Source organism: Mus pahari, chromosome 7, assembly GCF_900095145.1.
Source record: "Mus pahari chromosome 7, PAHARI_EIJ_v1.1, whole genome shotgun sequence".
Lineage (NCBI taxonomy): Eukaryota > Metazoa > Chordata > Mammalia > Rodentia > Muridae > Mus > Mus pahari.
The window spans coordinates 72,639,415-72,666,041 of NC_034596.1; the positions used below are offsets into that span (position 1 = coordinate 72,639,415).

General features: G+C 35.5%; 1 protein-coding gene across 5 annotated transcripts in view; it reads left to right on the plus strand.

Moving 5' to 3' along the window:
* Nucleotides 1-26,627, plus strand: part of Fut8 (fucosyltransferase 8) — a 290,411-nt gene that overhangs the window by 181,945 nt on the left and 81,839 nt on the right. For all 5 annotated transcript variants that reach the window (XM_029540852.1, XM_029540853.1, XM_021201869.2 and 2 more), the window contains exons 5-6: nucleotides 10,841-10,956; nucleotides 11,068-11,230. In XM_029540852.1, the coding sequence (XP_029396712.1) occupies nucleotides 10,841-10,956; nucleotides 11,068-11,230 (279 nt within the window). The remainder of the gene's footprint in view (nucleotides 1-10,840; nucleotides 10,957-11,067; nucleotides 11,231-26,627) is intronic.

The window sequence follows — 26,627 nt, forward strand, 5'->3', positions numbered from 1 at the left end:
ATTTGGCACTCTGTATTTTACACATTTCAAGAGATAGTTGGTTTTGTGATATTTACCTTAACTATGCAGCCATAGTTTTTTTTTTAAATAGCATGAACTATTGAAAGAAAAGTATAGAATGTTTTTGTTGATATTTGTGTCAATGAATACAAGACAACTGAATTTCCAATTGTAGTTGTATATATGTTTTATTTTATGGTAATGCCATATTACCACGATAAACATATATGAATTTTTTACTTAAAGTTTATGTGGCTCTGGGAATGAATACTTACCTAGTGTGTGGATACCCTCAATTCAATCCCCAGCACTGCATAAACTAGGCACAGTGGCACATCCCTGTAGTATCAACACTTTGGAGGTAGAAACAGGAGCATCAGGAGCTCAAGGCTATTTTAGACCGTAAAAAAAGTTATCTGATTTTCAACTAGAAATTGTATACTATTGTGAAACATTTTAATAAAAATATCTTTAATTATTTTTAGGTAAGTCTATAATATTAACATTTCATGGTATTATTTCCTTCACTAACATTTATTCTCAGTATTTCATAATTTGCATCCTAAATTTCAGCCTTTAGGTTGAGTAACCTTCAGTTCTCCAAAAGCAGTATGCTTTACGTCTGTGTATTCTTGTATATTTTACCTGTTATGCTGATTTAACCCTGTACTCAACTTTCCTAAGCATTTTCAGAACATGTATGTCCATATGCATAGGTGCATGTGGAAACCTGAAGTTGATAATGAGAATCTTGTTGGTTTTTCTTCTTCTTCTTTGAAGCAGGGTCTCTCAGTTGTCCCAGAACTCGTAGGTACAACTAGTGTAGGTAATGAGCTTGCTCTAGGAATTTCCTGTCTCTTTGCCCTTTGATTTCTGGAACTGTATATGGGCCATCGAGTTTACCTAGCATTATGTGGGCAAATTGAATCTGAACTCCCATCCTTACACTTAAACAGCAAGCACTTTATCCACTGATTAGTCTCCCTAGCCCTTTCCTGAAGTATTTTTCATGAGTGTTACTGATTCTTTAACAATCCAACTTTATCTGAGAGTTCTTTCCTGGTCCTTTTCATCCCCATAAGGTACCATTTCCATGTATTCTCTCAGCACTTACCATTTATTTTTGCCATTATACACATTTATCACAATGTGTTAATTTTATTTTTACATTTGTCTATTGAATTGAATCTTAAATCAGTGTGCTGAAGGGACAGATTATCTTACTAATTGTATTATAGTATTCAGAAGTTGATATCTTTAATAAAATCCGTCGAGTGATGAAACTTGAATGAATTTTATTCATCCCTCAGTTATATGGGGATTATTTGTTTCTGATTATAAATTATTCACACATGCCCAATTGGTGACTATCATTTTAGACATGCTGCTCTGTGCCTTTATGTCTTATTTCTTACACATTACTAGCTCAGAAGTTTGATCATTGCACAGATAAATTGGAATTTAGGACTATATTTTGCATTGGTCTTAAGAAGCATCTGTACCTCTAGATTAGTCACTGTTTTATTAAAATTTAACATCCCTAGATGCCATCCTTTTGTTGTTCTGAATTTAAGCATTTCTTGGTCTGTCTCTCTCCACTCAGTCAAAGTACACAAAAGGCTTTCAGAGAGTATTTTTAGGACGTGAAAGAAAAGAATATATTTGCTCTGAGATATTAAGAAATAAACAGCAAATGGTGATTTCTTTAGTAAGATGGGAAATTGAAAAGAGATTTTATTTGCATTTATGAAAATGATACACCACTGTTAAGAATGATAAATGCTTTTCAAGCAATCCTGTAGCACGTCTGTAGTGATAAGACTGTTGAACAAGGGGAATCGTTTCATTAGCTTGTGTATTGTTGCTGATTATATGTGCTTGACGCAAAGGGAAACTTGTAGGAAGAAATGTGACTGATTTTGGAAGTAATAAAGTCTTACTTCAAGGCAGACTTTCTATAGAAGAACTATCATTTACACAAGTCTTTTTTTGTTTTGTTTTTTGGTTTTTCAACATTTACACAAGTCTTAAAGAGATTTAAAGGTCAGTGTAAAGAAAAAAAAATCAAAGTTTTTAAGTATGATCAGTAAGAATGTTTTAGATCAGTTAAAAACATACTTGTTCATTGTCCTGTGTTTACATTTAAAGTTTGAGGAAATTGTTACTGGATTATTAGACAAAGATCTGTTAGGGTTTGTATTTGTTTCTTTGGGTTCCTTAGAATATTATGCATCTTTAAAATAATCTTAGACTGGTTTATAAATTATGGCCTTATTAAAGCTTATTAATGAAATTAATATCAGTTGTCAATATTAGATATTTCTAAATCAAGTATTTATATTTAGGCAAGTTATTATGAAATGAACTTTTATTTATTAAGAAACATGTCACGACTCTTACAAGATTAAAAAAAAGTTAAGCCAAAAATATGACCTAGGGCAAATCTTTATTTTATAACCATGTCGGAAACCTCAGTCTTGTGAGTCTTTACTCCCTGTCCTTCCACTTGCTATACAGGTAACAGTAGAAAGTACTGTGTTCATGGGTATGAGTATCATAGCCTTTCAAACTGCTAGCTTTTTGTTTTGTTTTGTTCTTTCATTTTAAATGTTTTTCTCTCCATCACATACAAACTCTTCATCCTTTTTTAGGGTGGCTCATATGTGGCTGCCCTTCTTGAGTACCTTAATATCAATGACATTAAATAGCTTTTGTCTGATACTTTCATTTTGGAATCTGATAATTTATACTCTACCGCAAGCTTTGAGACCCATTCAGCCACCTTTTTACTTAAAATAACTCCTAAGGGGAAACATTTAGAAGATCTCTGGGTTAGATAGAAGATTAATAACCCTGTTGATGTGACTTGGTGAAAGAAGACAGAATAGTATATAATAATCTCTATTCCTGCTAGCAGCAAAAACTGTAAGACACTATTATGGGGAAGCAGGCAGGAATGGTCCATAAGCCAGTGCCCAGCTATATACCATGTGGTTACAGCATAGACTAGTGGAAACTACTGGGTAAGTGGTTTTATTACTGGTGCTGCAGGACTAGGCCGAGGGCTAGACACTGTTGTTGTTGGTGAGGCTCTGGGAATGAAGATCCTGAATCACAAGATTCTGCACCAGAGTGCAGAGTTCTGGCTACGGTCAAAGGGATACAGATAGTACCTTTGAAAAATTTTAAGAATATCTTAAATTTTTTAATTGTGTAGAGAAGGAAACTTCTAAAATCCCTATTTTCTTTTTTTCTCTCAGAACTAATATAAAAACTATGGTGTGGGTTTGCCTAATAACTCAGGAAGTTACTAAATCATATTGTTTAGATAGTTGTCAACTAACATTGCCGAAGGGGCATGAATAGAAGCCAAATCCATAAGTAGTCAATTTCAAAAATACCAACTAAGCAATTTTTAATGACTTTAAAAGATTCATTTTGTTTAAAAATAGTTTAAAGTTCTAGTTTGTTGAATTTTCCAAGCAAAGCCCTATCTAAAACTGTACTGTTGTATGCAGATTTTCTTTTGTTTTAAAAGTAGTAATCCTGACAATCTCAGGAAAGGAACTTGTCATTATATTCTTTAACGTCTCCAAAAAAGTTTTCTGATAGACCATAAAGACATTCCACAGGATTCTATGCTATTTTAGAAAAGAACACAATAAAAATATTAACATTTGTTGAACTACTTTTGGAGCACATCTAGTTCACAAAGTCGATCTTCTGTTGTTGTGCAGTTGTTATTTTCATAGTATTATAGATAAGAAAATAGGGGAATAATAATTTACCCAGTGTTACACCGCTAATAAGTGGTTCAGTTCTTGTTATGGTCTCTCTTTCTTTACAGCCTGAACATTTAATCAGTGTTTTTGTTTTGTTTCAGCCACTGGCTATTATCAAGAGCAGTTTAAACAAATCAAAATACTGATTTTGAATGATCTTTTCAGTTACTATGATGAAGTCATCTGTCTTATCCATATATATTGGGATTATGCATATCTCAGAGTGGTCTGATTTATATAAAGCACATAGCAATGTGATAGAAATATAGTTTGGAGGCCTGAGTCTTATGAGTACCTCTTAATTAAAACACCAAGCATAATTGGCTCTAGCAGAACTGACCAATATGGACAACTAAATCAGACAAACATTGTTTTTTTTTGAATTTGTGGTGGCATTCCCATCATTTCTTTTCTTTTCTTTTTTTTTTATTATTTTCTTTATTTACATTTCAAATGCTATCCCGAAAGTTCCCTATACCCCACCACCGCCCCTGCTCCCCTACCCACCCACTCCCACTACTTGGCCCTGGCCTTCCCCTGTGCTGGGTCATATAAAGTTTACAAGACCAAGGGGCCTCTCTTTCCACAGACAAACATTTTAAATCAGGTATTTATAATTCATGTTGTCTCACTTGAATTTGTTCTTTATGTGTTTTAATTCTACTAACAATGAAGGTTAAGAAAAGTTATTTCCAGCTTTAGCTGTGCTTTAGAATCACAAGCAAATTTGCTTAACCTGAACCTCAGTGTTCTTAATTTATAATATATTTTACTTTTCAGTATTATTGTTAATTTAGATGAAATTATAAATATATATATATACATACTTTAGGTGAAATACTATATATATATAATATGCTAAACAGTGCTTTGAATATAATTGGAACACTATACATTATAATAGCTATTCTTACTAAACTGTTTTTAACACTGACAATAAAACAAAAAAAGTGAATTAAGGAAATGTTTCAAGTATTGGCTTTGAAAATTTAGACAGTTTGTTGTGGTAAGTATTCAGCTGTGCTAATGTTCTCTTACTTTACATTGAAAGGACTCTAGTCATTGAAATCTGTATAAATGTACACATTGGAGTTTTTATGTACATCTGTGTATATACATTTATATATAGTATTGATTTGTGAGAAAAGAATATATAAGAATATATAAATGTATTTGCTTAAATCTGGACTAATTTATTTAGCTTTGGTTAGTCTTGTTGTGGTGGTGGTTGTGGTGGTGATAATTGTGTGTGTGGCAGTTTGATTAAATTCAGGTCCTCATGGATATGAGGCAAGCTAGTTACCAGTAAACTATTCTTCTAATCTCCCTCCACACCATCATCATTTTTCCTTTTCTATCTTCTCCCTAACCTCCTTTATTCTCTTGTGGAGAAAATAATGTTTTGTTCCCATAGTCAAATAATGAAGATAAATTTATAAATGTCTTAGTGGTTTAGAGGGAAATTTTGAGATAAGCTTTGAACATAAAACTTGTTTTGTCTAAGCCCAGTTTCCAACCTTACAAACAACAAGAAAGCAAAAAAAGATTCAGTTATTAGTGCTAAAGCAGTAGTAAAAGAAAATGGTATGGCTATCTTGCTGAAAGCAATCTACAGGTTCAATGCAATCCCCATCAAAATTCCAACTCAGTTCTTCACTGAGGTAAAAAGGGCAATTTGCAAATTCATCTGGAATAACAAAAAACCTAGGATAGCAAAAACTATTCTCAACTATAAAAACCTCCATGTGGAATCACCATGCCTGACCTCAAGCTGTACTATAGAGCAATTGTGATTTAAAAACAAAACAAAACAAAAAAACCCCTGCATGGTATTGGTGCAGTGACAGACAGGTAGATCAGTGGAATAGAATTGAAGACCCAGAAATGAACCCACACAACTATGTTCACTTGATCTTTGACAAGGGAGCTAAAACCATCCATTGGAATAAAGACAGCATTTTCAACAAATGGTGCTGGCACCACTGGTGGTTATCATGTAGAAGAATGAAAACTGACCCATTCTTATCTCCTTGTACAAAGCTCAAGTCTACGTGGATCAAAGAACTCCACATAAAACCAGAGACACTGAAACTTATAGAGGAGAAAGTGGGGCCAGAACAACAATGGCTTGTACTGTAAGATCAAGAGTCGACAAATGGGATCTCATAAAATTGCAAAGCTTCTGTAAGGCAAAAGACACGGTCAATAAGACAAAAAGGCCACCAACAGATTGGGAAAAGATTTTTACCAATCCTAAATCGAATAGGGGACTAATAAGCAATATATACAAAATACTCAAGAAGCTGGACTCCAGAAATTCAAATAACCCCATTAAAAAATGGGGTACAGAGCTAAACAAAGAATTCTCAACTTAGGAATACAGAACGGCTGAGAAGCACCTGAAAAAATGTTCAACATCCTTAATCGTCAGGAAAATGCAAATCAAAACAACCCTGAGATTCCACCTCACACCAGTCACAATGGCTAAGATCAAAAACTCAGGTGACAGCAGATGCTGTAGAGGATGTGAAGAAAGAGGAACACTCCACCATTGCTGGTGGGATTGCAAGCTTGTACAACCACTCTGGAAATCAGTCTGGCATTCCTCAGAAAATTGGACATATTACTACCGGAAGATCCCGCAAACCTCTCCTGGGCATAAACCCAGAAGAAGTTCCAACTGGTTATAAGGACACATGCTCCACTATGTTCATAACAGCCTTATTTATAATAGCCAGAGGTTAGAAAGAACCCAGATGTCCCTCAACAGAGGGATGGATCCAGAAAATGTGGTACATTTACACAATGGAGTACTACTCAGCTATTAAAAACAATGAATTTATGAAATTCTTAGGCAAATGGATGTATCTGAAGGATATCATCCTGAGTGAAGTAACCCAATCATAAAAGAACACACATGATATACACTCACTGATAAGTGGATAGTAGCCCAGAAACTTAGAATACCCAAGATACAATTTGCAAAAATACATGAAACTCAAAAAGAAGGAAGACCAAAGTGTGGATACTTCATTCCTCCTTAGAATTGGGAACAAAACTCCCAAGGAAGGGGTTACAGAGAAATTGAGAGAAGTAATTTTTTCCAGTCTTGGGGAATAAATATATATACATATATATTTAGTAATAGAATTTTCATGGATGCATATTGCCAAGTAGAGAACATCCCTACACTGTCCTAGTTTACTGATACTTTTCATAAGGAAAGGATGATGCTATTGCCTCAATTCCTTATTCTGTTGAGATGGCATTAAATGTTTTGTAAAGTTTTCTTAAAACAATTTGATTAATTTTTAAAGTAAGCCAATCTTTCATTTCAAAGATAAAATCAGTTTGATCGTGATTTACTATTCTTATATATACATTTCATTTGCTTAAAAAATTGTAAGAATGCCTGTTCTTGAGGGATTTTGGTACTTTTCTTGTAATATCTTTCCATGCTCTTGATATTGGGGCAATATTGGCTTTATACTTTGAATTGAGAGTTTCCCTGTTTCTTGATTAGTCTATCCAGAGTAGGTGTGGTCAAACAAAACCCTCAGACTCCAATTCTACCAGCCATATCTTTTTGATAAGCCACAAACTAGGAACAATTTTATATTTTTAAATATTTATGGTTTAAATGTTAGATATGTACCTGTATATAGCCTTGTCTTCATGTGTAGCCTTGGAAAATTGAAAGTGTTTACACTGGGGCCCTTTTGAGAAACAATTATCCATATATTGATTTTTCTGTCGAACCATTTCTCTCTTAGAGTCATGGATTTTTCCCTATTGATTTTTTTTTTTTACAATTTCTATTTTATTGATTTCTTCTTTGATTTTTGTTAATTTTCTATTTCTAATTAGGATTTCATTTGTCCTAGTTTTTGTTCCTTAAGTTATAAGGATCTTCAATAAATTCTAGTCATTGTTTTTCTGTTTGACCGTTCTCATCCCTGTAAATTCAACTATGGTCTTTGTTGTATTTTTAAATATGTTTTTAATACTGTCTCTTTAGTGAGTATTTTGTTTGTTTTTATGTCTGTGCATCATATGTGTGCCAGGTGGTTTTGGAGATTAGAAGAAGGTGTTAGATCCTCTGGACTTGGAATTGTGCACTGTTGTGAACTGCCACATGAGTGCTGGGAACCAAACCTATGTCCTCTGCAAGAGCTGTAATTCTCTTAACCACTGAGCCATTGCTCTGGTTCCTATATTGTCCCTTTAAATTTCTCTTTAATATGTTTGGTGTGTGTGTGTGTGTGTGTGTGTGTGTGTGTGTGTGTGTATACTCAAACTTGAGCCTGAAAAATGCCACTGACATAGACTTCCAGCCTCAAATGACTGCTATTTATATGCTAAGTATGTTTTAATTAACTGGTTTTTCTCATTTTTTTCTTTATGGGTTGTCTTACAAGTATTTTTTTTCCAGTTTTCTCTCCTCCTTTTTATGGTACTGGGGACTGGACTGAGGATCTTGTATGTGCTGCCAATGTTTTACCACTTAAGTAGACTCAGCCCTCTATTCATTCATTCATTCATTCATTCATTCATTCATTCATTCATTCATTCATTTTTGAGGCAAAGGGTTACTCTGAATAGACCAGGCTGTCTGATACAGTGTATGAGCTCATGGTGTGTATGTGTGCATGCATGTGTGAAATATATATATGTATGTGTGTATAATATGCCATATATTATAAAAACATATGATGATACATTTTTGTATATGTGTGTACACATACAGTTTTGGTTTTGTTTAATTTCAAACAGGATAGTAAATTTGGTTTCCTTTATTGTTTTCATGGTAGGAAGTAGAAGTCCTATGTATCTTTTGTATAGTGAATGTGATAGGAGAACATTCCATTCTCAAGCTTAAATAAAAGAGACTGCTCATGCAGATAGACGTTTCTAGATAGTGTTTTGGAAGAATAGTTCTTTTGCTTTCTTTTTTTCTTTTTCTTTATACTGTACTCACAGTTGGATTATATAATTATATATAATAATGTAATATAAATCACTACTTCCATTCCAATTTATTAGAATTAGATTGGATTTAATACTTGATGAAAATCTGCTAAAAAGAGTGCATGTTATTTTTTATGTCTATTTTGTCCCTGATATTATCCAGCAGTATAGGAAGAAATGAGATAAGGAGAGCCTGGAGATAATCTTTCTGTTGTTTGAATTTTTTTTTAATCTTTGTTATGTTTTGGTTGAGAAGTCACTGTCAATGGCACAGTGCCTCCATAATAGACCCCAAGATGTAAAAGGATTTTTGTTCTTTTCATTTTACATGATTTCCAAGAAATAACCCATCTGATTTTGAAAGAAGAGGGGTCAGCTATTAAAAATTACATATCAGTACATGCCTTGTTTATGTATATGCATATTTAAATACTCATATATTAGTCAAGATACATGTATGGAAGATGATCATTTTATTGCTTCTGTTTGATGTTAATACATACAGTTTCATGTTCTCGGTACTAAATATAGTTATACTATATGTAAAACAATAATTATAATACTAAACACATTCTGAAGTGCAGTAGAGGTAATTAATAGTTAATTTGGCTTCATCAGTTCTGTAATATGTTTGAAAAGTTGCTTTTTATTAAAAAGCAAAATACCTATCTAACCACATTAGTACCAAAGGATTTTATTATTGTCTTGGTTTAGGTTCTACTACGTATAACTTAGAAACTAAGTTCCTGCAAAGGTCACTGGTGTTAAGAATAGATAAATTTTTTTTAATAATTATACTTTTGAAGAAGAATCAACCCATTATTTAATATTTACAATTTTGCAAAAGAATATGTTTCTCTCTGTGTGTATTTCCTCTGGGGGTTGAGATAAATACCAGGAAGTTGCTATCTTTAAACAACAGGCTTTTTTTTCCCTTACCTGTGATTGTTTTGGAAGCTAGAAGTCAGAAATGATTTTCTCTGAACTAGAAAAAGGTGTCTGGCGGCAGTATTTCATAGAGAAGCTCCAGGAGAAAAGTCTGTTTCCTTTTTCAGTTTCCAAAAAAAAAATTCATTTCTCACTCCTAGGTCTTTCCTGCATCTTAAATGTGAGCACCCATGTACCCTTCTCTATTCTGTAGAAAAGTCTCCCTGTTTCCCTCTTTCCTGTGGATTCTCATGATCACATTTACCACCCACCTACATCACACTTGACAGCCTCCCAGGCTCAGGATCCTTAATCACATATTCCAAGTTGGGTTGTTTTTTGTTTTTTGTTTTTTGGGGTTTTTGTTTGTTTGTTTGTTTTTTGCCATATAAAGTAATATTTATAAATTTCAGAAATTAAGATGCAAATATTTTTGGAACATCCCTGTCTAGCCTACTCAAAGTAGTATTTATATATTTATAACAAAGTGGAGTATAAAGTACTGATGAAAGTCATCTAAAAGCAAGGATGCTGGAAGTTAGCCAGGTCTGGAAAGAAGTAGGACAGATAAGTTGATGATAGAAGCAAAGGATCCTAGAGTTCCTATATTTTTTTCAACAATTTGTATTACTGAATGATTTCTTTGTTTCAGACAAATAGAAAAGACAATCTCAATTTTTTTAATGTATTTTTCTTCCCCTCTTATCTTTCCCCCACCAATTGAAACAGACATATAACCTGATTCTGAGATTAATATAGAATTGCTTTGCCTTTGCTATTGACGACTCTGCAGAGATGCTTTCAGTTACATGCTTTAAGTCACTTCACCTTCTCCCACATTTTTATTATTTTTAGCACCACTATAAAATTGACCATTTTGCCACAAAAGGTGACACCCCAAATAAGGAGAAAGTTTTTAGAATATGGCTCTAAAGATTTCTTAGCTCCTAGAAGAACTTAAATTCAACTACACAGTTCATTTCTGGTCTTGTTCTTTCTCATGCCAATCCTTATGATGAATCCTCAACAGTTGGAAAGTCAGTTTGTAACTCTTTTTGGGTATACTTAATGACCTTTAGAGACACTAATAAATATGGTGTAGCAAAGTATACATGTGTTTTGTTGTACAGTATAAATATTCACATCTTCCTCTCTGAATACAGAATACCAGAAGGCCCCATGGACCAGGGGACGGCTACAGGAAGAGTCCGTGTTTTAGAAGAACAGCTTCTTAAGGCCAAAGAACAGATTGAAAATTATAAGAAACAAGCTAGAAATGGTATGTGATTATTCACATTCTTTTCCATCTTAATATGTTGACTTTAGAACAAATAATTGAAAATTCTTCTTACCAAATGTTAGAAACACTTATGCTTTCTATTCTTTGCAGGTCTGGGGAAGGATCATGAAATCTTAAGAAGGAGGATTGAAAATGGAGCTAAAGAGCTCTGGTTTTTTCTACAAAGTGAACTGAAGAAATTAAAGCATTTAGAAGGAAATGAACTCCAAAGACATGCAGATGAAATTCTTTTGGATTTAGGACACCATGAAAGGTAGTATGCCCCTACATGCTTCATTTGGGCTTCCATGAAGATATAATTTATAAATGAGACATTGAGACTTTTTCTAATTTCAGTGCAGATTGGCAAGTGGTACTATTTAAGAGTGGTAGATTATCTGATATCTCAAAAGATAATTAATTGCTAATTGCAGTTGATCAGCCAATCTATACGACAGTAAGATATTATTCAAAGAGTATTGCTAAGAATCATACCATATAGATTGTGGCAGTTAACAATATATGAAAGTGTCTTACTGTCAGTTTTTGTAACAACTGATACTTGAAGTAGAGCATGTGGGTTCACATTAAAGTGCATTGGAATTCAAACCAAGGCTGCAGTTAATGTTTCTAATTTCCAGATGTTATAGACTTAAAAATAGCACCTTTAAAGGGTTTCTAATGAAAGGTTAACAGGTTTTGGATAAAGGGTAGTATTCTGTTAGTTGTTCTGTTTATTTCTAGAGAGGTGCACCTAATATCTGCCTGCCTAAATTTGTTTCTCCTATTTACACATTTCTAGCAATTTATCCCTCATAGAAAAGAAAACATTTTGGTGTTAGTTGTCATGTAGATAAAATGTACATGAGAACTATTCTAAATAAAGTGAAACGTCCTTTGGCTAATTATATTTAAAGCCTATGTTCTCAGTAAGATTCTCATGGGAATTACTATCTTATTAGTGAACAATGAAAGAAAAATGATTGTGTTAGTACTACCTACTGCTGTGAGGAGAAATTAATTATGCCATACAAACAAGAGTCACATATATTAACATCATCAGCAATATTACAGTGATTTTGAAAGATTGCTCTCCTGTTTTAAGCAAAATTACATATAAAGTCTCTGTGTATTAGAACAATTTTAGCAGTACTGGTTTATAGAAATATGATGGTATAGATTTAAATGGCATTCTTAGTGCTTACCCTAGCTGGCGGTAAGCACATAGTTAGACAATTATGCCTAATCTTTAGTAGGCTTCTACCTTAAAGCTGATTCTCTGCTTCAAGCTTCTATTAAACAGGCATTTGTGTTTGTGCGGTTTGCTTATTACAGTTTATAAAAAAATATAGTCAAGATTTGGTATAAGTAGATTATGTGGTATAAAAACAAAATTTGAATATTGACTTCTGATGAAATGTTTGCTCAAATGTTTTGGTTAAATTACTTGTTGAAGAATTAATTCTGAGATTTTTCTAAATGAAATAATTTAAAATTATTTTGTAAATATAATTTGTGCTTATGCTTTTCTAATTACATGTATAAAGTAAAAGTGAGTACAGTAAATAAGCCCATGATAAATGTAAATCATTATTACATTTTTTGGTAGTTGAACTTTTGAAAAAAATATAAGTTCTAGGATTGCCATTTAGTATATATTAAATGATATTTCTCTGAAAACAAAATGCGAAGTACACAAGTCAATTTCTTATATTGTCTTAAATGCAGAGTATAATGATTCTAGGAGAAAACACAGGGAACTAATTTAATTCCTGAAAGTAAGATTAGAATGTAATAATACAAGTAATTAGCAAACACAGCAACACATTAGAGAAATAACCTTCAAAGTAGTAAATATACAAATAGGAAGGATTTGTATCCTATAGGAAATATTCTCACACTGGCCATATTTAAATTCTTAAATCTAAGAACTAAAATGGACTTTAGTGTGTAACTCTACTAGACTTTTTTATGCCACAAAATCCCCATTTTTATTTTTCATAGACTTTTTTTAATAGCATTAGATTCACAGAATATTAGAATATTCATAAAATACCACCGAGAGTTTTTATATGTAATAAATCTGATTTCTTCTTTTATTAGTATCTTAATTTATGGTATACTTATTATCTGTTTTATTTTTAAAGGAGTCCAAAGTATGGTATGTAAGTTGTTTCCAAACAAGTAACAGACCTGTCTTTTCTGAAAAAATCAGTGTTAATATGTCAATTTCTCATTTACATTTCTCTGTGCACCTTTCTTACTCTTTTGGTGATAGTCAGTAGCTAAGGGAAATGCACTTAGGTGCTTTACTGAGGTATAATTTTCTGATAAATGATGGGTTGTGGTCATAGCTCAGTGGTAGGGTGCTTCCTTAGTGCTGGGCCTTGGATCTGACTGCCAAAACCCAGAGTGGGAATCTATAAGTTGTACACTTTTTATAATTTGTGTACTATGCATACATAGTGTATAGTGATTACCACAGTTAAGTGAGTGGACATACTCTTTACCACATGGTTCACATGTATGTGTGTGAATGTGTGTTTGTTGATAGCATGTACTGTCTTAGAAGTATCCAGCAAACAATCAAGCATTACTACTTTATGCCTGTATATTAGATATACAGAACTTACTTCATCTCACAGCTGAATGCTCGAACCAATTGCATTTCTCCTGCTTTCTAACCCTAGGCACATGCTTATATGAGGTTGATTCTGTCTCTAAGTAAGCACATTACAGTATTTGTTTTTCTCTTGCTGGCTCATTTCACATAGCATAATATATTACAGATTTATCCATGATGCCAGAAATCGCAAGGTTTCTTTTCTTTGAAAAATTCCTTGACAGTTTCATATAAATCTATATAATGAAGTGATTGTATCTGTCCCCCATGTCTCAGCTCCATCCCCCTACCCTCTCTCCCTGATTTCCCTAAGAGATTCTGCTCCCAACTTCATGTCTCCTTTAACTTTCCTTTTTATGGATTTACTGTCTCGTGTGTGTGTGTGTGTGTGTGTGTGTGTGTGTGTGTGTGTGTGTGTGGTCATCGGTTAAGGGACACTTAGATTGTTGCTATAGATTAGCTAGTGTGATTCAAGATACTTATTTCATTTCATTTGAATATTTACTAATAAATGAGATTGGATATTGTTTGGTAGTTGTATTTTTAAATCTTTTCACCAATGTATATCCCAAAACTATTACCATGGTTCCCCTTCTCTCTAATCTCTCCAGTACTTATTTTCTCCTCTTTTCTGACCTTTCCCTCCCTCTCTGTCCTCTCTTCTCGTCTCCTTTTCCCCTCTGTTCTTGTTTGTTTGCTTGTTTGTTCTGTTTACAACAGGGCTTCTCTAAGGACCTCAGGTTGACCTCTCTTGCATTCATCACCCAGGTACTAGGTTGGGTGTACACCACCATTCTTTACTCTCTCTGACCTTTTTTTATACTAACTATCCTAACAAGTGTAAGAAAATACATCATAATTTGAATTTGCATTTCTCTGATGGGTAGTGATTGAAGAACCTTTTCAGGTATCTGTTGGCCATTTATTTTTTTGTTTGGAAAACTGTCTATTTAATTCCTTTTTCTATTTTCAGTCAGGTTATTTATTTTGCTGTGAGTACCTTATATATTTTAATTATTATCCTTTATTGGATATATAATTAGAAAATTATTAAAAGTAGAAAATAATTATACTTATAAGCAGGTATCATACTGTTATGTTTATTATAGACTCATTGTTTGGGGTCAGGAAATGTGATATCTTTAGGTTTGTTCTTTTTTTCCCCCAAGATAATTTCATGTGATAGCACTCTTTTCAGTTCCAAAAATAATTTTAAGAGTGCTTTATCTGGTTCTTTAAACATTGTCATGGGAATTTTTATAGAGACAACATTGAATCTGTGGATTGCTTTGTGCAGTATGAACCTTAAAGCAATATTAATTTTTCTATTCCATACACATAGGGTATTTTTTCATTTGCATCATATGTATTTTTTAAATTGGTGTCTTACAGTTTTATAGATCAGTGCACAAGTTTTTACCTCTCTGAAGTTATTCGCATTTTTTATGCCATTGTAAATGAGGTTGTTTAATTTCTTTAAGGGATCATTTGCTAGTATATAAAAATGTAATCTTTATATGTTGGCTTTGTGCCCTTCAGCTTTAATATTTACAAATATTTTTATTAGTACCACCAAATTTTTGGTGATGTCTTTAGAGTTTTTGTATGTATGATCATATCAGATCCAAACAAACACACAATCTAACTTCTGATTTAGATTTGTTATTTCTTTTTCTTGGCTAATTTGTCTGGCTGTGGTTACCAAAATCATATAAAAGTATAGAGGGTGAGCATCTTCTGTCTTATTTCTGATTTACCTCTGTAGACCCACGTGGTTCTTTTAAAGTGAATTTGGTTTGCTCATATTTCTTGAAGGCTATTATTGTATATAAATGAAACAGGGCTGCTGTTTTTAAATCTTTTCTTGTAGTATCCTTATTTAGTTTTGGTATGGCAATAATACTGACCTTTTCAAATGAGTTTGGAAAATTCTTATTTCTTTAGTTTTATGAAAGATTCACATTGCTTTTTCTTTAAGTGCATATAGAATTTACCTGCAAATATATTTGGTTCAGGGCTTTCATATATTTTGATTACTAATTTAATCCCTTTACTTACTATTGGTTTCCTGAGATTTTCTTTATAATTTACTATTGGGTTTATCTCTGGCCTCAGTGATTACACAGGCTGCCTTGAGGAAGTGGAGAGCATTAGTGGTCATGCAATGGTACTGTACTGCTCCAGCTGCACACAAAACAACACAGTACAGATAGGCTGTTGGCTTTTTTTTTTTTTAATTGGGTTCTTATAGCAAATACTCTTCTAATTGTTATTCCTCCCCAATCCCTTCCAACACCCTAGCACTAGGTAGGAGAGAAAGAAGGTTAGAGAGAAGGGACATAAAACTCTTTAGATTACATTTAGTATCTGTGGACAATTCCAGTCTTCATTGTCAAAATATCTAACAATCCATCAATAGCAAACCAGCAGTCCAGCAAATGTACAGCAAGCACAGCAGCAGGGACCAGTAGGGACCAGTAGGGACCAGCAGGGACCAGCAGGGACCAGCAGGGACCACCAGCAAGGGAGTAACAGCTGCCACAAGCCCCCTTGGACCTCTCCAGAGTCCCAAAATTAAACTATCTGCAGCTGGCAAAAATCATGCCCCTAATAGTGCACAAGGCAAATCATAATTACCTGCTGTGAAGCAGCCTCTTCTTCCATACCTGGGATTAAAACAAAAACATACACACATAACCCGGAGTTTTAAAGAAACCAAAATTCTCAATACAATTGACTTTCTTCAGGTTCCTATAGGATCCAAGTAGTTGTCAAAAGTGGATAGAGAATCTTAAGAGATTTAGACAATAAATCACCTGATCAATGAAGTAATTACTGACAATTGTATGCCAGATACTGCAAAACTGGGCTTTGTGGCAGTTCTTCAAGATGATGGAGTATTGTCAGTGTTTGATCTTATTAGTCATTGGAATAAGCCATGTAGTAGACACAGAAAATTTGTAAGGATGGGTAATGGCAAGATGGCTTAGCTAGTAGAATATTTGCTGCCAAGCCAGAGCAGCCTGAGTTCAATACCTGGGACCCACCTGGTGGAAGGAGATAACTAGTTCTTACAAGCTGTCTTCTGACTACCACATGTACACTGTATTATGCTGCTCCAAATAAATAAACATAATAAAAAGAAAATGAATAAAAGGATTGAGTGAATTTGAAGTTAGGGCAATGAGTCAGAACACAATTGATGAGATTTCTGAACAAGATCAAAATGTAAACAGCAGTGCTCAGAGCTGAATTGCAAAAGAAGGGCATGTCCGTCAGGGTGAAGACATCCAACTTGGAAGAGAAGAACAGATTTAATATCTTCACCTGAAAATTTGATTCTTATGGCAAAAGATATCCTATGTCCGGAAGAGCATGAGCCTGACAATCTCTGAAGGTTCTCTGGTATTCTTGAAGCACTGCTAGAGTGGATAAATTCTAAGATTTCCTAGGAAGGGGCCTCGAGAATACATTTACTTCATTCTGTTCCCAAACACTCAAACCTCCTGAGAATTGTGACCGCCTCATGATGAAGCAGGCCTCAGGGAGGTGAAGCTAGCTCTTGTTTTTCTGTTATCGGGAACAGAGTACTGGACTTTTACCAGGGAAGGAGCATCCACACGTGCTGCTGACGCTGGCCAGTGCAGCTCATGATCTGAAAAAGGAATTTGTGAGCTTCCTGTTTTATGAGGCCAGTGTAAAAACTCGGGATGTGAATATTTTGCACCATGATAACTGTGAAGTGGGAACTAAGTATGGAGTGTTGTTATTACCAGGCTTAAAATATGTCCAGCAAATTTACTCCCTAAATGAAATTTGTGGCTTGTGGATTTTTTTTTTACAACTACATTTTATTATTATTATTATTAAATTATTTATTTACATTCCAAAAGTTGTCCCTCTTCCTAGTCCCTCCTCTGCTAGTTCTTCACTTATACACCCTACCTCTGAGAGGGTGTTCCCCCATCCATCTACCTATCTCCCGTCACCCCCACAGCATCCTTCCTCCCTGGGGCATAAAGTTTCCACAGGATTAAGTGCATCCTCTCATACTGAGGCCATATAAGGCAATATACTGTACACCTGATCCTGGGGCCACGGACCAGCCCATGTATGTTCCTTGGCTTTTGGCTTAGTCTCTGGGAGCTCTGAGGGGTCTGAGTTAATTGGCACTGTTGTTCTTCCTATGGGGTTACAATCCCCTTCAGCTCTTTCAGTCCTTCCTCTAACTATTCCATATTGGTTCCTGATCTCAATACAATGGTTGGCTGTAAGTATCTGCATTTGTCTCAGTCAGTTGCTGGTAGAGCCTCTCAGAGGACAGCCATGTACACACAACATGGCCTCAGCAATAGTGCCAGGATTTGGTGTGTGTGTGCATGAGATGGATCCCAAGTTGGGCTGGTACACCCAAGTTGGGTGACCTTTCTTTCAGTCTCTGCTCCATTTTTTTCCCTGCATTTCCTTTAGACAGGAACAATTCTGGGTTAAAAATTGTGAAGATGGGTGGGTGGTCCCCTGCCTCACCTAGGGACCATATCTATCTAGTGGAGGTGGTCTCTGCCCGTTCTATCTCCCCATTGTTGGGCATTTTAGATTTTTAGAGAAATAGCCCCAAGCTACCAATACTCTCTGTTCTTCTTATACCCTAAGCCCATGGTTGACAAAGCCAGTGTCTGTTGTTGGGGGGTATCTCTTACTCTAAAAACAATTGGTAGAGTTGTTCCTTTTTACATTGATTGCTTCAGTTGCTTTCAGAATTTGACAATAGAACTTCTGTTCTTTTCTAGAACTTCTGTTCTTTTCTAGAAGAAAGGAGTAAAGAACTGCAGGATATTTGCCATTCTCGGTGGGCTAATAGGCACAGTGCTTTTGTAATGCTGTGGACTTCCTGCAGGTTCTTGTTTTTGTTTAGATGATACAAGCAATGACACAAATATTAGATAGAATAACTGTATTCTGGTAAAGCATTTTTATACTATAGGGTAGGGACGAATTTTTATTTCATCATTATTACTGCTGTTCCCTAAAAACTGTATTGACTTTACAAAGTCCTTTAGGGAAAAATCTCCAGGGGCAAACCTGTTATCTTTTTAGGTGGGAGTATGACTGGGTTACCACTGCATTTGCTCTGTGAAATGGTAGAAAATATTGAATCTTATTATGAGTGCTTGGCTTGAGGAAGACACAAATTTGAAAAATAAACTTGACTTTTAAGAGAACCTACTTGAGAGATTCACTGGTGTTCAGGAACATAACATGAAATCTTAACTCACCTCTGAATGTTACCATAATGACTAAACCCTAAGTGTAAATAGTAGAATGCTACTGAGAAATCTAGAATACGTCTCAGAACGGTACCTCAGAGCTCTTACTTCTGGTACCCTCAGCAATGCAAATGCTTACGTTCAGTTCATCAGAGACACACTTGCCAACACGAACAGAAAGTTTACCCAATTCTGTCCTTCCACTTAGCTTCATTGTCTGAAAGTTAAACAAAACACTAAAGGGATTACATAACGCTACCATTCATCACTTGTCAAGCCTGTCTGACATGAAGGCTTTTCTTTGTGTTGTGTATGTTCTGCTGGAGGGTCCTGTGCAAGATAGAGATGAGAACAAGGGCTCTGCAGCATTGTATTACGAGGTTTCAAGCTACACTCCAGGAATATCTTGGCAAATAAGCCAAAGCTATACTCTTTTTTTTTTTTTTTTTTTTTTAAAGGCAGGATCTGATTATGTAATCCTGGTTAGCCTGGGGACTGGCTGTATAGACCAGGCTGGTTTCAAATTCACAGAGATAAACCTAGCAAAGCATAAATTATAAGATGTGACTTAAATATAATGGTAGACACATACTAAATTCTGCGTGACAGTGTCCCACCAGGAATTCAAGAATTCCTAAAATATAGGAGTCTCCCCCTCCCCCCCATTGGGCTTTTAAAACAGATTTTTCTAGGGCTGGTAGGTGGCTCAGCAGGTAAAGATGCCAAGCCTGGTAACTTGAGTTATCACTGGAACCCATGTTGTAGAAAGAGAGATCCAACTCTTCTAAATTGTATTCTGTCCATCACACATGAACCGGGGATGGACACACACATACCCCCCATTTGGAAGAAAAGTCAGTAAGTATATTAAGTCATATAATCACTGAATATCTTCCCTTGTATTTTCTCCTCATTGAATATACTAGCTGTTGGTAACCTATATATTTTGTACTTTACCTTAGTTTGTACTTCTTCTGGTTTCTTAAGTTTTGAGTTGAGATGCTTGAGATATTTCTTTTTAAATGTAGGTATTTACAACTGTTGATAGATAGCTCTTAGCACTCTTACATCCAAGCTTGAGCTTGTTGTGTTTACACTTTGTCTTGGGATAATATCTTGATTTACCTCTTATTTCTACATCTTAGCCAAAAGGCCAAGAAGCGATTACCTCTTATTTCTTTGACAGTGTATAAATTTCCTTATTTTGTTTGTTTGTTTTTATTGTTGTTTATAGTCAGTAATGGTACCCAATATGAGGCTGGGGGGATGGTCCAGTGATAAAGCATTTGTTTAATATATGCAAGACCCTGGATTAGAGCCCCAGTTCAGGAAAAAAGGGGGTAACTGAAGGCTGAATGATATCTCGTTAATATGGTTTTAAACATATTTGCTAAGCCTTATTTGAAGCATAACATATCATGTACATTGTAAAATGTTTCATGTGTGCTTCAGAAGAACATGTTTTTGACTATTATTAGAAGGTCCTGTTTGGTCTGAGAGTTAAAGTCTACTGTTCCCCCATTGATTTCCTGTCAGGATGATCTGTGCATTGCTAGAAATGAGGTATCAAGTCTCCTGCTGTTACTAGTTCTGTTGCTGCAGGAGTTTCTTTTTAGTTCTTTAATATTTGCTTTGTCTATATGCCATTGTGTTGGGTATGTCTACACTTGTTACAGTCTAATAATAAAGCAACCCCTTTGTTATAGTAAGTGCGCTTGTTTGACCTGTGTTGAGCAGTTTTGACTAAGAGTCCATTTTGTCTGACATGGCATTGCCATCCCTCCTCTTCAATCCTTGCCTCACTTCCCTCTTTCCCATCCCTCACTTTCAGTCTCTCTGCATCCTTAAACTAAACCAAGCCTCTTACATGCATCTTTTTGGTGGAGCTTACTTTTTCTCAACTAGTTTGTGTCCTTTCCTTGAATAATCTCAAGTAATCGTAGATTGTAATAGACTCTCGGAGGAGCGGGGCTCATCAGACTGCAGCTCACAGGACTTACTATTTATTGCATTGAATAGTTGTAGGATCTGCTGTAGGTGTATGATCTGCAGGTGTGTCTCTGAGAGCACAGACCCAGTTTAGACAGGACTGCTCTAAGGCCAGATTTGAGAAGAGCTGGAGCCTATTTCCAAGATTGTTTTCATAATAGAAATTAAGGTTGATGGTAAGAAAGGTAGGGAAGAAGTTCTTTTATTTTCTGCTTGGTACTGTTCTGCAACATGACTATCAGTTTGTTACTCTAAATTCCAGGATTATTTGGGAAAAAAATCCTTTTTTTTTTTTTTTTAAATCAGTAATGGTGCCCAATATGAGACTAGAACATAGCCTAGAAGCTAAATATCATGCTTATATCTGGGTTTTAGCTCACCTGATAATTTTAGCAAAACAGTATTTATTTGATTAATCTGTTATGTCTGATCTAATAACTGCTGAGGTCCTGTTGTCTACTACCAATGTTGGTCATCACTTGGTAGTAATTAGTAATAGTTTTTAAGGAATGTAGAGGGCTGTAGAATAAGCTTTGAGGTTAATGGCACTTGTTGCTCTCACAGAGGAATTGAGTTTGATTACTAGCACCCACATGGCAGCTCACAACCATCTATAGCTACAGTCCCAAGGGATTCTATGCAGTTTTCTGACCTCTCTGGATACCAGGTACACATGCAGTGCACCTTTATACATACAGGAAAAATACCCACATATCAAATAATAAGATAAATAAATCTTAAAAAGAAATGAAGAACTTAGAGGGGTATGCTGCCTAGTCGCATATTCCCTGCTGCACAGATCTCAAGCCATAGCACCGCTGGGTCTCCAGTGAAGTTCCTTCATTGCTTGCCACTGTGTTTCACAGTAATGCAGCCAAGTAGTTTCTCTTGTTTTGTTTTTGTTTTGCTGTTTTTATCATCAATCATGACTGGACTCAGCCCCTTTCGTTGAAATGGTGAGATGGAAGTAAATATTTTGGGATGCTTGTTTTTGCCATTGTGGTTTTATTATCTATATGGTACTATGGTTTTAGTGCTTAAATTTGTCCCTTGACCTCTGAGTCTACTGTGGACTTTTGTATTATAACCCTCTAGATTGCTGCAGAGCTGTATTACACTTAATTACTACTACTTTGATTCTTTTGCCTTCTTCATCCTGCCAGATACCAGTTTATGAAATAATTGCTGGAGCTTCTTCTTTCTGCTTTTAAATGATAACAGTTATTGAACTTCAAATTGAAGGACAGGAAGGCTCACAGAACCAAATAGCCAGTGATCTATTTCTCGATTATGTTGACTAAAGCTCTTGAAAAAGCTGTCTGGGAAGCAGCACTCTCGTCTTTCTTGCTGAGTCTGTATATCTCATTATCAGTAATATGTAATGGCAGCATTGTTAATAGCAAATAATAAATGATACGGCTGAGTGTCCTAGCTAGAGATTGGCTGATATACAAAAGGCCATTGTGGAGGCTGGAAAAGAACTTTAGAGATACGGGATATAGTTATCTGTCTAATGATAGGGAAAGATTGATAGGCTAATGGCTTGTACATTGTAAGATTTTTTTTTTTTTTGATCATAGCTTTTGTGGCCTAGTAACTTTGTTTTGTTTCCCACTCACTTTGGAAGGTTCAAGAATTGGTGCTTCCACTCCTAAAATGTTGAGTTTTAAGAGTTCTTCAGATCAGAGTTTTGTTTTATCTCTCTCTCTCTTTCTTCCCCCCTCCCCACCCCACAAAATACATGGAGAGAGGAGGAACAATCTTAATTTCTTTGAGATTCTTCTTCTTATCCTTAATGTTTATAACTCTTCTCAACTTTTAAAATTCTTTGATTAAAATGTTTTCCTAGTGCTTATGAGCACAGGCAGGCATTTTTATGGGAAGTTGTTCTCATTCTCTTTACCACTTAGTCTATCTACCAGATAGTAATTCTTCATTTTCTTCAAGGAATGTCCCCCTTGCCCTTAAATCATAGTTTTAAGGATATAGGTGAAAAAGTATACTGCCCCTGGTACCCATTGTTCTGTTTTGCCTGCCTCCATTATTTTTTGGGGGGAGGTGTCCAAACTGAAGAAAGATTTACATATTGAAACTAATGATTTACTAAGGATTCTGTATATGCTAATTGTGCTAATGATAAAGTGTCTTCATTATCAATATAACCACCTTACTAGTTCAATAACCCTCTGAAGTAAGCAGAATTGCAGTAGTACCCTTATCTATTGTTTGCTTTCTAGTCTGTTAGCCATTGTCAACCACAGTCCAAAAATACTAAATAGAAAATTCTAGAAATAAACTGTTCTCAAGTTTTAAATTGCATATCATTCCAACTGGCACAGTTGAGATCTCTTACCATCTTGCCAGGATGTGAATAATCTCTTTGCATATTCAATCCACACTGCACATGCTAACCAACACTCACTTAGTAGCTATCTTTGTTACAGATGGTCTGTGGCCATGCTGTAGGGCTTGCTTTCATGAAGCCTTTGCTTTGCTCCTTATTGCTAGAAAGTACAGAGGTAGATATACTGATTTCTTGCTATGTATAATCTATAAACTAAACATTACTATGGGTTTGTATGTATTGGGAAAATTGGTACCGTAAATAATTTCAAGCATCTACTGGATGGGGGTTTCTAAATGCATCTCTGATGAATAAGGAAGAATTACTCTAAACCTATTTTTAGCTATTCTTAGACATGGAGAAATAAGGCCAATGTTTCAGTTACTTTCCTTGCTACTGTGATCAACTACCTGACAAGAAACAACTTAAAGACCAAAAGTTATTTTGATTCTCAGTTTGAGAGTACAGTCTACTATTGCAGGAGACTCAGGTTGGCAGGGGTGTTAGGCTGCAGGTCACTTGTTTGCAGTCAGGAGGCAGAGTGTAATGCAGGGACTCAACTTGCTTATTCCTTTTTATTCAGTCTGGGACCCCAACACAGAGAGAAAGGCGATGGATGCCTACTTTTGTTTGAGTCTGCAGTCAAGCCTTTCTGAAAATACCCTTATTGACTTGATGCTTCTAAATCCAATGAAACTGGCAATGAAAATGATCAACCACCACAGCAAGTTTAGGCAAATTTCAAGTTATTTTTCTTGTCTGTGAACCAGATTTACCCAGGGACTAGACTTTGCAGCAATCTCTTATTCCAGTTTATCTTGAATGTTGAATCTTCACCTTCAGATTATTCTTGTATGAATTATAACTATACTGGCCCTTGAGGGAAGTTTTTATGTTTTAGCATTTTGAATCAGAAAAAAAAAAACCCTTCTGTGTTAGTTTCTCTGATGGCAAATTTAAGACAGACTAGACACCCTCCCTTTACACATAAAAGTTTTATGATTATGAAAATAGAAGAATCACTCTTGGAAGTGCAATAGCACAAACATAGACATCATTTGCTCATAGCTGGCTGACTCTAAAGTCTGTTCTAATGTACCCATTGTCATCAGGCATCTGTACCCTCATTTTGTTGCTATCTAATCTTGCCTAGTCTTATATATGCTAAGCCTTGATGTGGCCTTATATGAAGCCACCATACTCACTACTCAACTATGAGATTTCTTAATACTTCCATGATAAAAGCAAAAGACAGCAAAATTTCCAACTTTGGGCATCTTATTGGGAGCATGGCTCAGGTGTAGAATTCCTGAAAAACCAAGGGTTTCTGCAGAATGTTTTTTTAATCACTATAATTCTCAGTAATAGGCTACAACTTTCTGATTTGATTTTATTTTTTTAAATTTTATTTTATTGTTAATTTATTTTTTATACTCCATATTCCATTCCTCGCTGCTCCATCCACCCTCAGTCTGCTCCATATCCCACACATCCTCCCCACTCCACCCCGTCTCTGTTTCAATTATGTCATCAATGAAAAAATAAGGGTTTTTATTTGGTTCTGCTTCATGGTATCTTACTGTGCTGGCTAGTTTTATGTCAGCTTCACACAAGCTAGAGTCATCTGACAGAAGGGAATCTTAACTGAGGTAATGACTCCATAAGATCGGGCTGCAGGCAAACCAGTAGGGCACTTTCTTAATAAGTGATTGATGATGAGGGGGGAGCTCATTGTGGGTGGTGCTACCCCTGGGCTAGTGGTCCTGAGTGCTATAAGAGAACAGAAGGCTGAGCATTCCAGTAAACAGCAGTTCTTCATGGCCTCTGCATCAGCTCCTGCCTCCAGTTTCCTGCCTTGAGTTCCTGCCTTGGCTTCCCTTAAAGAACTGTGACTTGGGATGTGCAAGCCTTTCTTCTAAGTTGTGTTGGTCATGTCATTTCATTACAGCAGTAGAAACCCTAAGACACTTCTTTCTTCATATCCTTACTTAAGGATGTGTGCATCTAGATTGGTCCTATTTCTTAGTTGTTATTAATGTAGCAGTAAACATGGGCATTCAGATATTTCTTTGATATGCTGATCATATTTCCTACAGATACCATATATGTACTTAGAGCACTTGGGAGACAGAGGCAAGCGAATTTCTGAGTGTGAGGCCAGCCTGGTCTACAGAGTGAGTTCCAGGACTGCCAAGGCTACGAAGAGAAACCCTGTCTCGAAAAACTAAATATTCCTACCAAGTGTCTGAGAGTTTCTTTCTCTCTCTCTCTCTCTCTCTCTCTCTCTCTCTCTCTCTCTCTCTCTCTCTCTCTCTGTGTGTGTGTGTGTGTGTGTGTGTGTATCATATTAATTGGACTTGTAATAATAGCCACATAGTAGTTTTATTTGCATTTTCCTATGTCAAATGCTATTGAGCACTTTTCTTATGTTTAGTCATCTAGTTGTTTGATCATTCTGAATTCCACACAGGTTGGGATAAAATGAATTGCTGAGACTTAGTATGTATATAGGTAGGTTTAAAAATAAACTGCTTTTTAAATTTACCAATTCATTAAGAAATTCAGAACTCTGCTTTAATTTTTGGTGATACAGAATTGCTGATTTCTAAGACCAGAAACCATAGCTAGGTGTAGAGGCTAATACCTGTAAGCCTAACACTCTGGAGAGTGATGCAAGGAAGTCACAAGTTTGAAACCAGACTGGATTACATTGCCGGAACCTGTGTTAAGGAAAAAATACATAATAAAGAAGAGAGAGCCTAAGCCACGACAGTTTTTATAGACTTTCTTCCAAATTAGTCTTTGTGTGTTTTTCCCCACTAGAAACTAAATATCAGTAAAACTTACTGCTATTTCCCTGTGCACGTGCATATGCACACATGTTCATTTTAATTTTAAGGCTAAGCATAGCATATTAGATTTCCTTCTTTCCTCCTATAAGCATTTGCTAATAGATTAGGGATTTATTCTACTGTGCTTTATCCTCCGCAGTAACACTGTTATTTAACACCGAAATTTGCAATAGGTTTCATGACCATTACTCCTTGATGAGTAGGGGGAAATGAGTGGATGTTGTGAAGCCTATGAGATATATAACTCTATGAGTGTGTTGTGACTGAGGTTTATAAAACTGAGAAAAGATTGTAAATTTCCAACTGAGCTTTAAAGTACAATACTAGTTAAAGACTTCTGTGCTTCTCAGTTCAAATCATAATTCCATGAGGTCAGTATGTTAAACAGATTTGCATTACCACAGTGAAATGTCTGGAAACAGCCGATTTTATAAAGATAAGAGACTTGTCTTTTGGCTTGATACTGTCTGACTCAGTTCCAGCAGAAGTCCTCACAGCAGTATGGTAGAGATGTGTGGAAGAGCTTACATGGCCAAATAAGAGAGACAAGAGATGCAGGGAGAGAGAGGCGGGGCGGGGAGAAGGCAGAGAGAGGG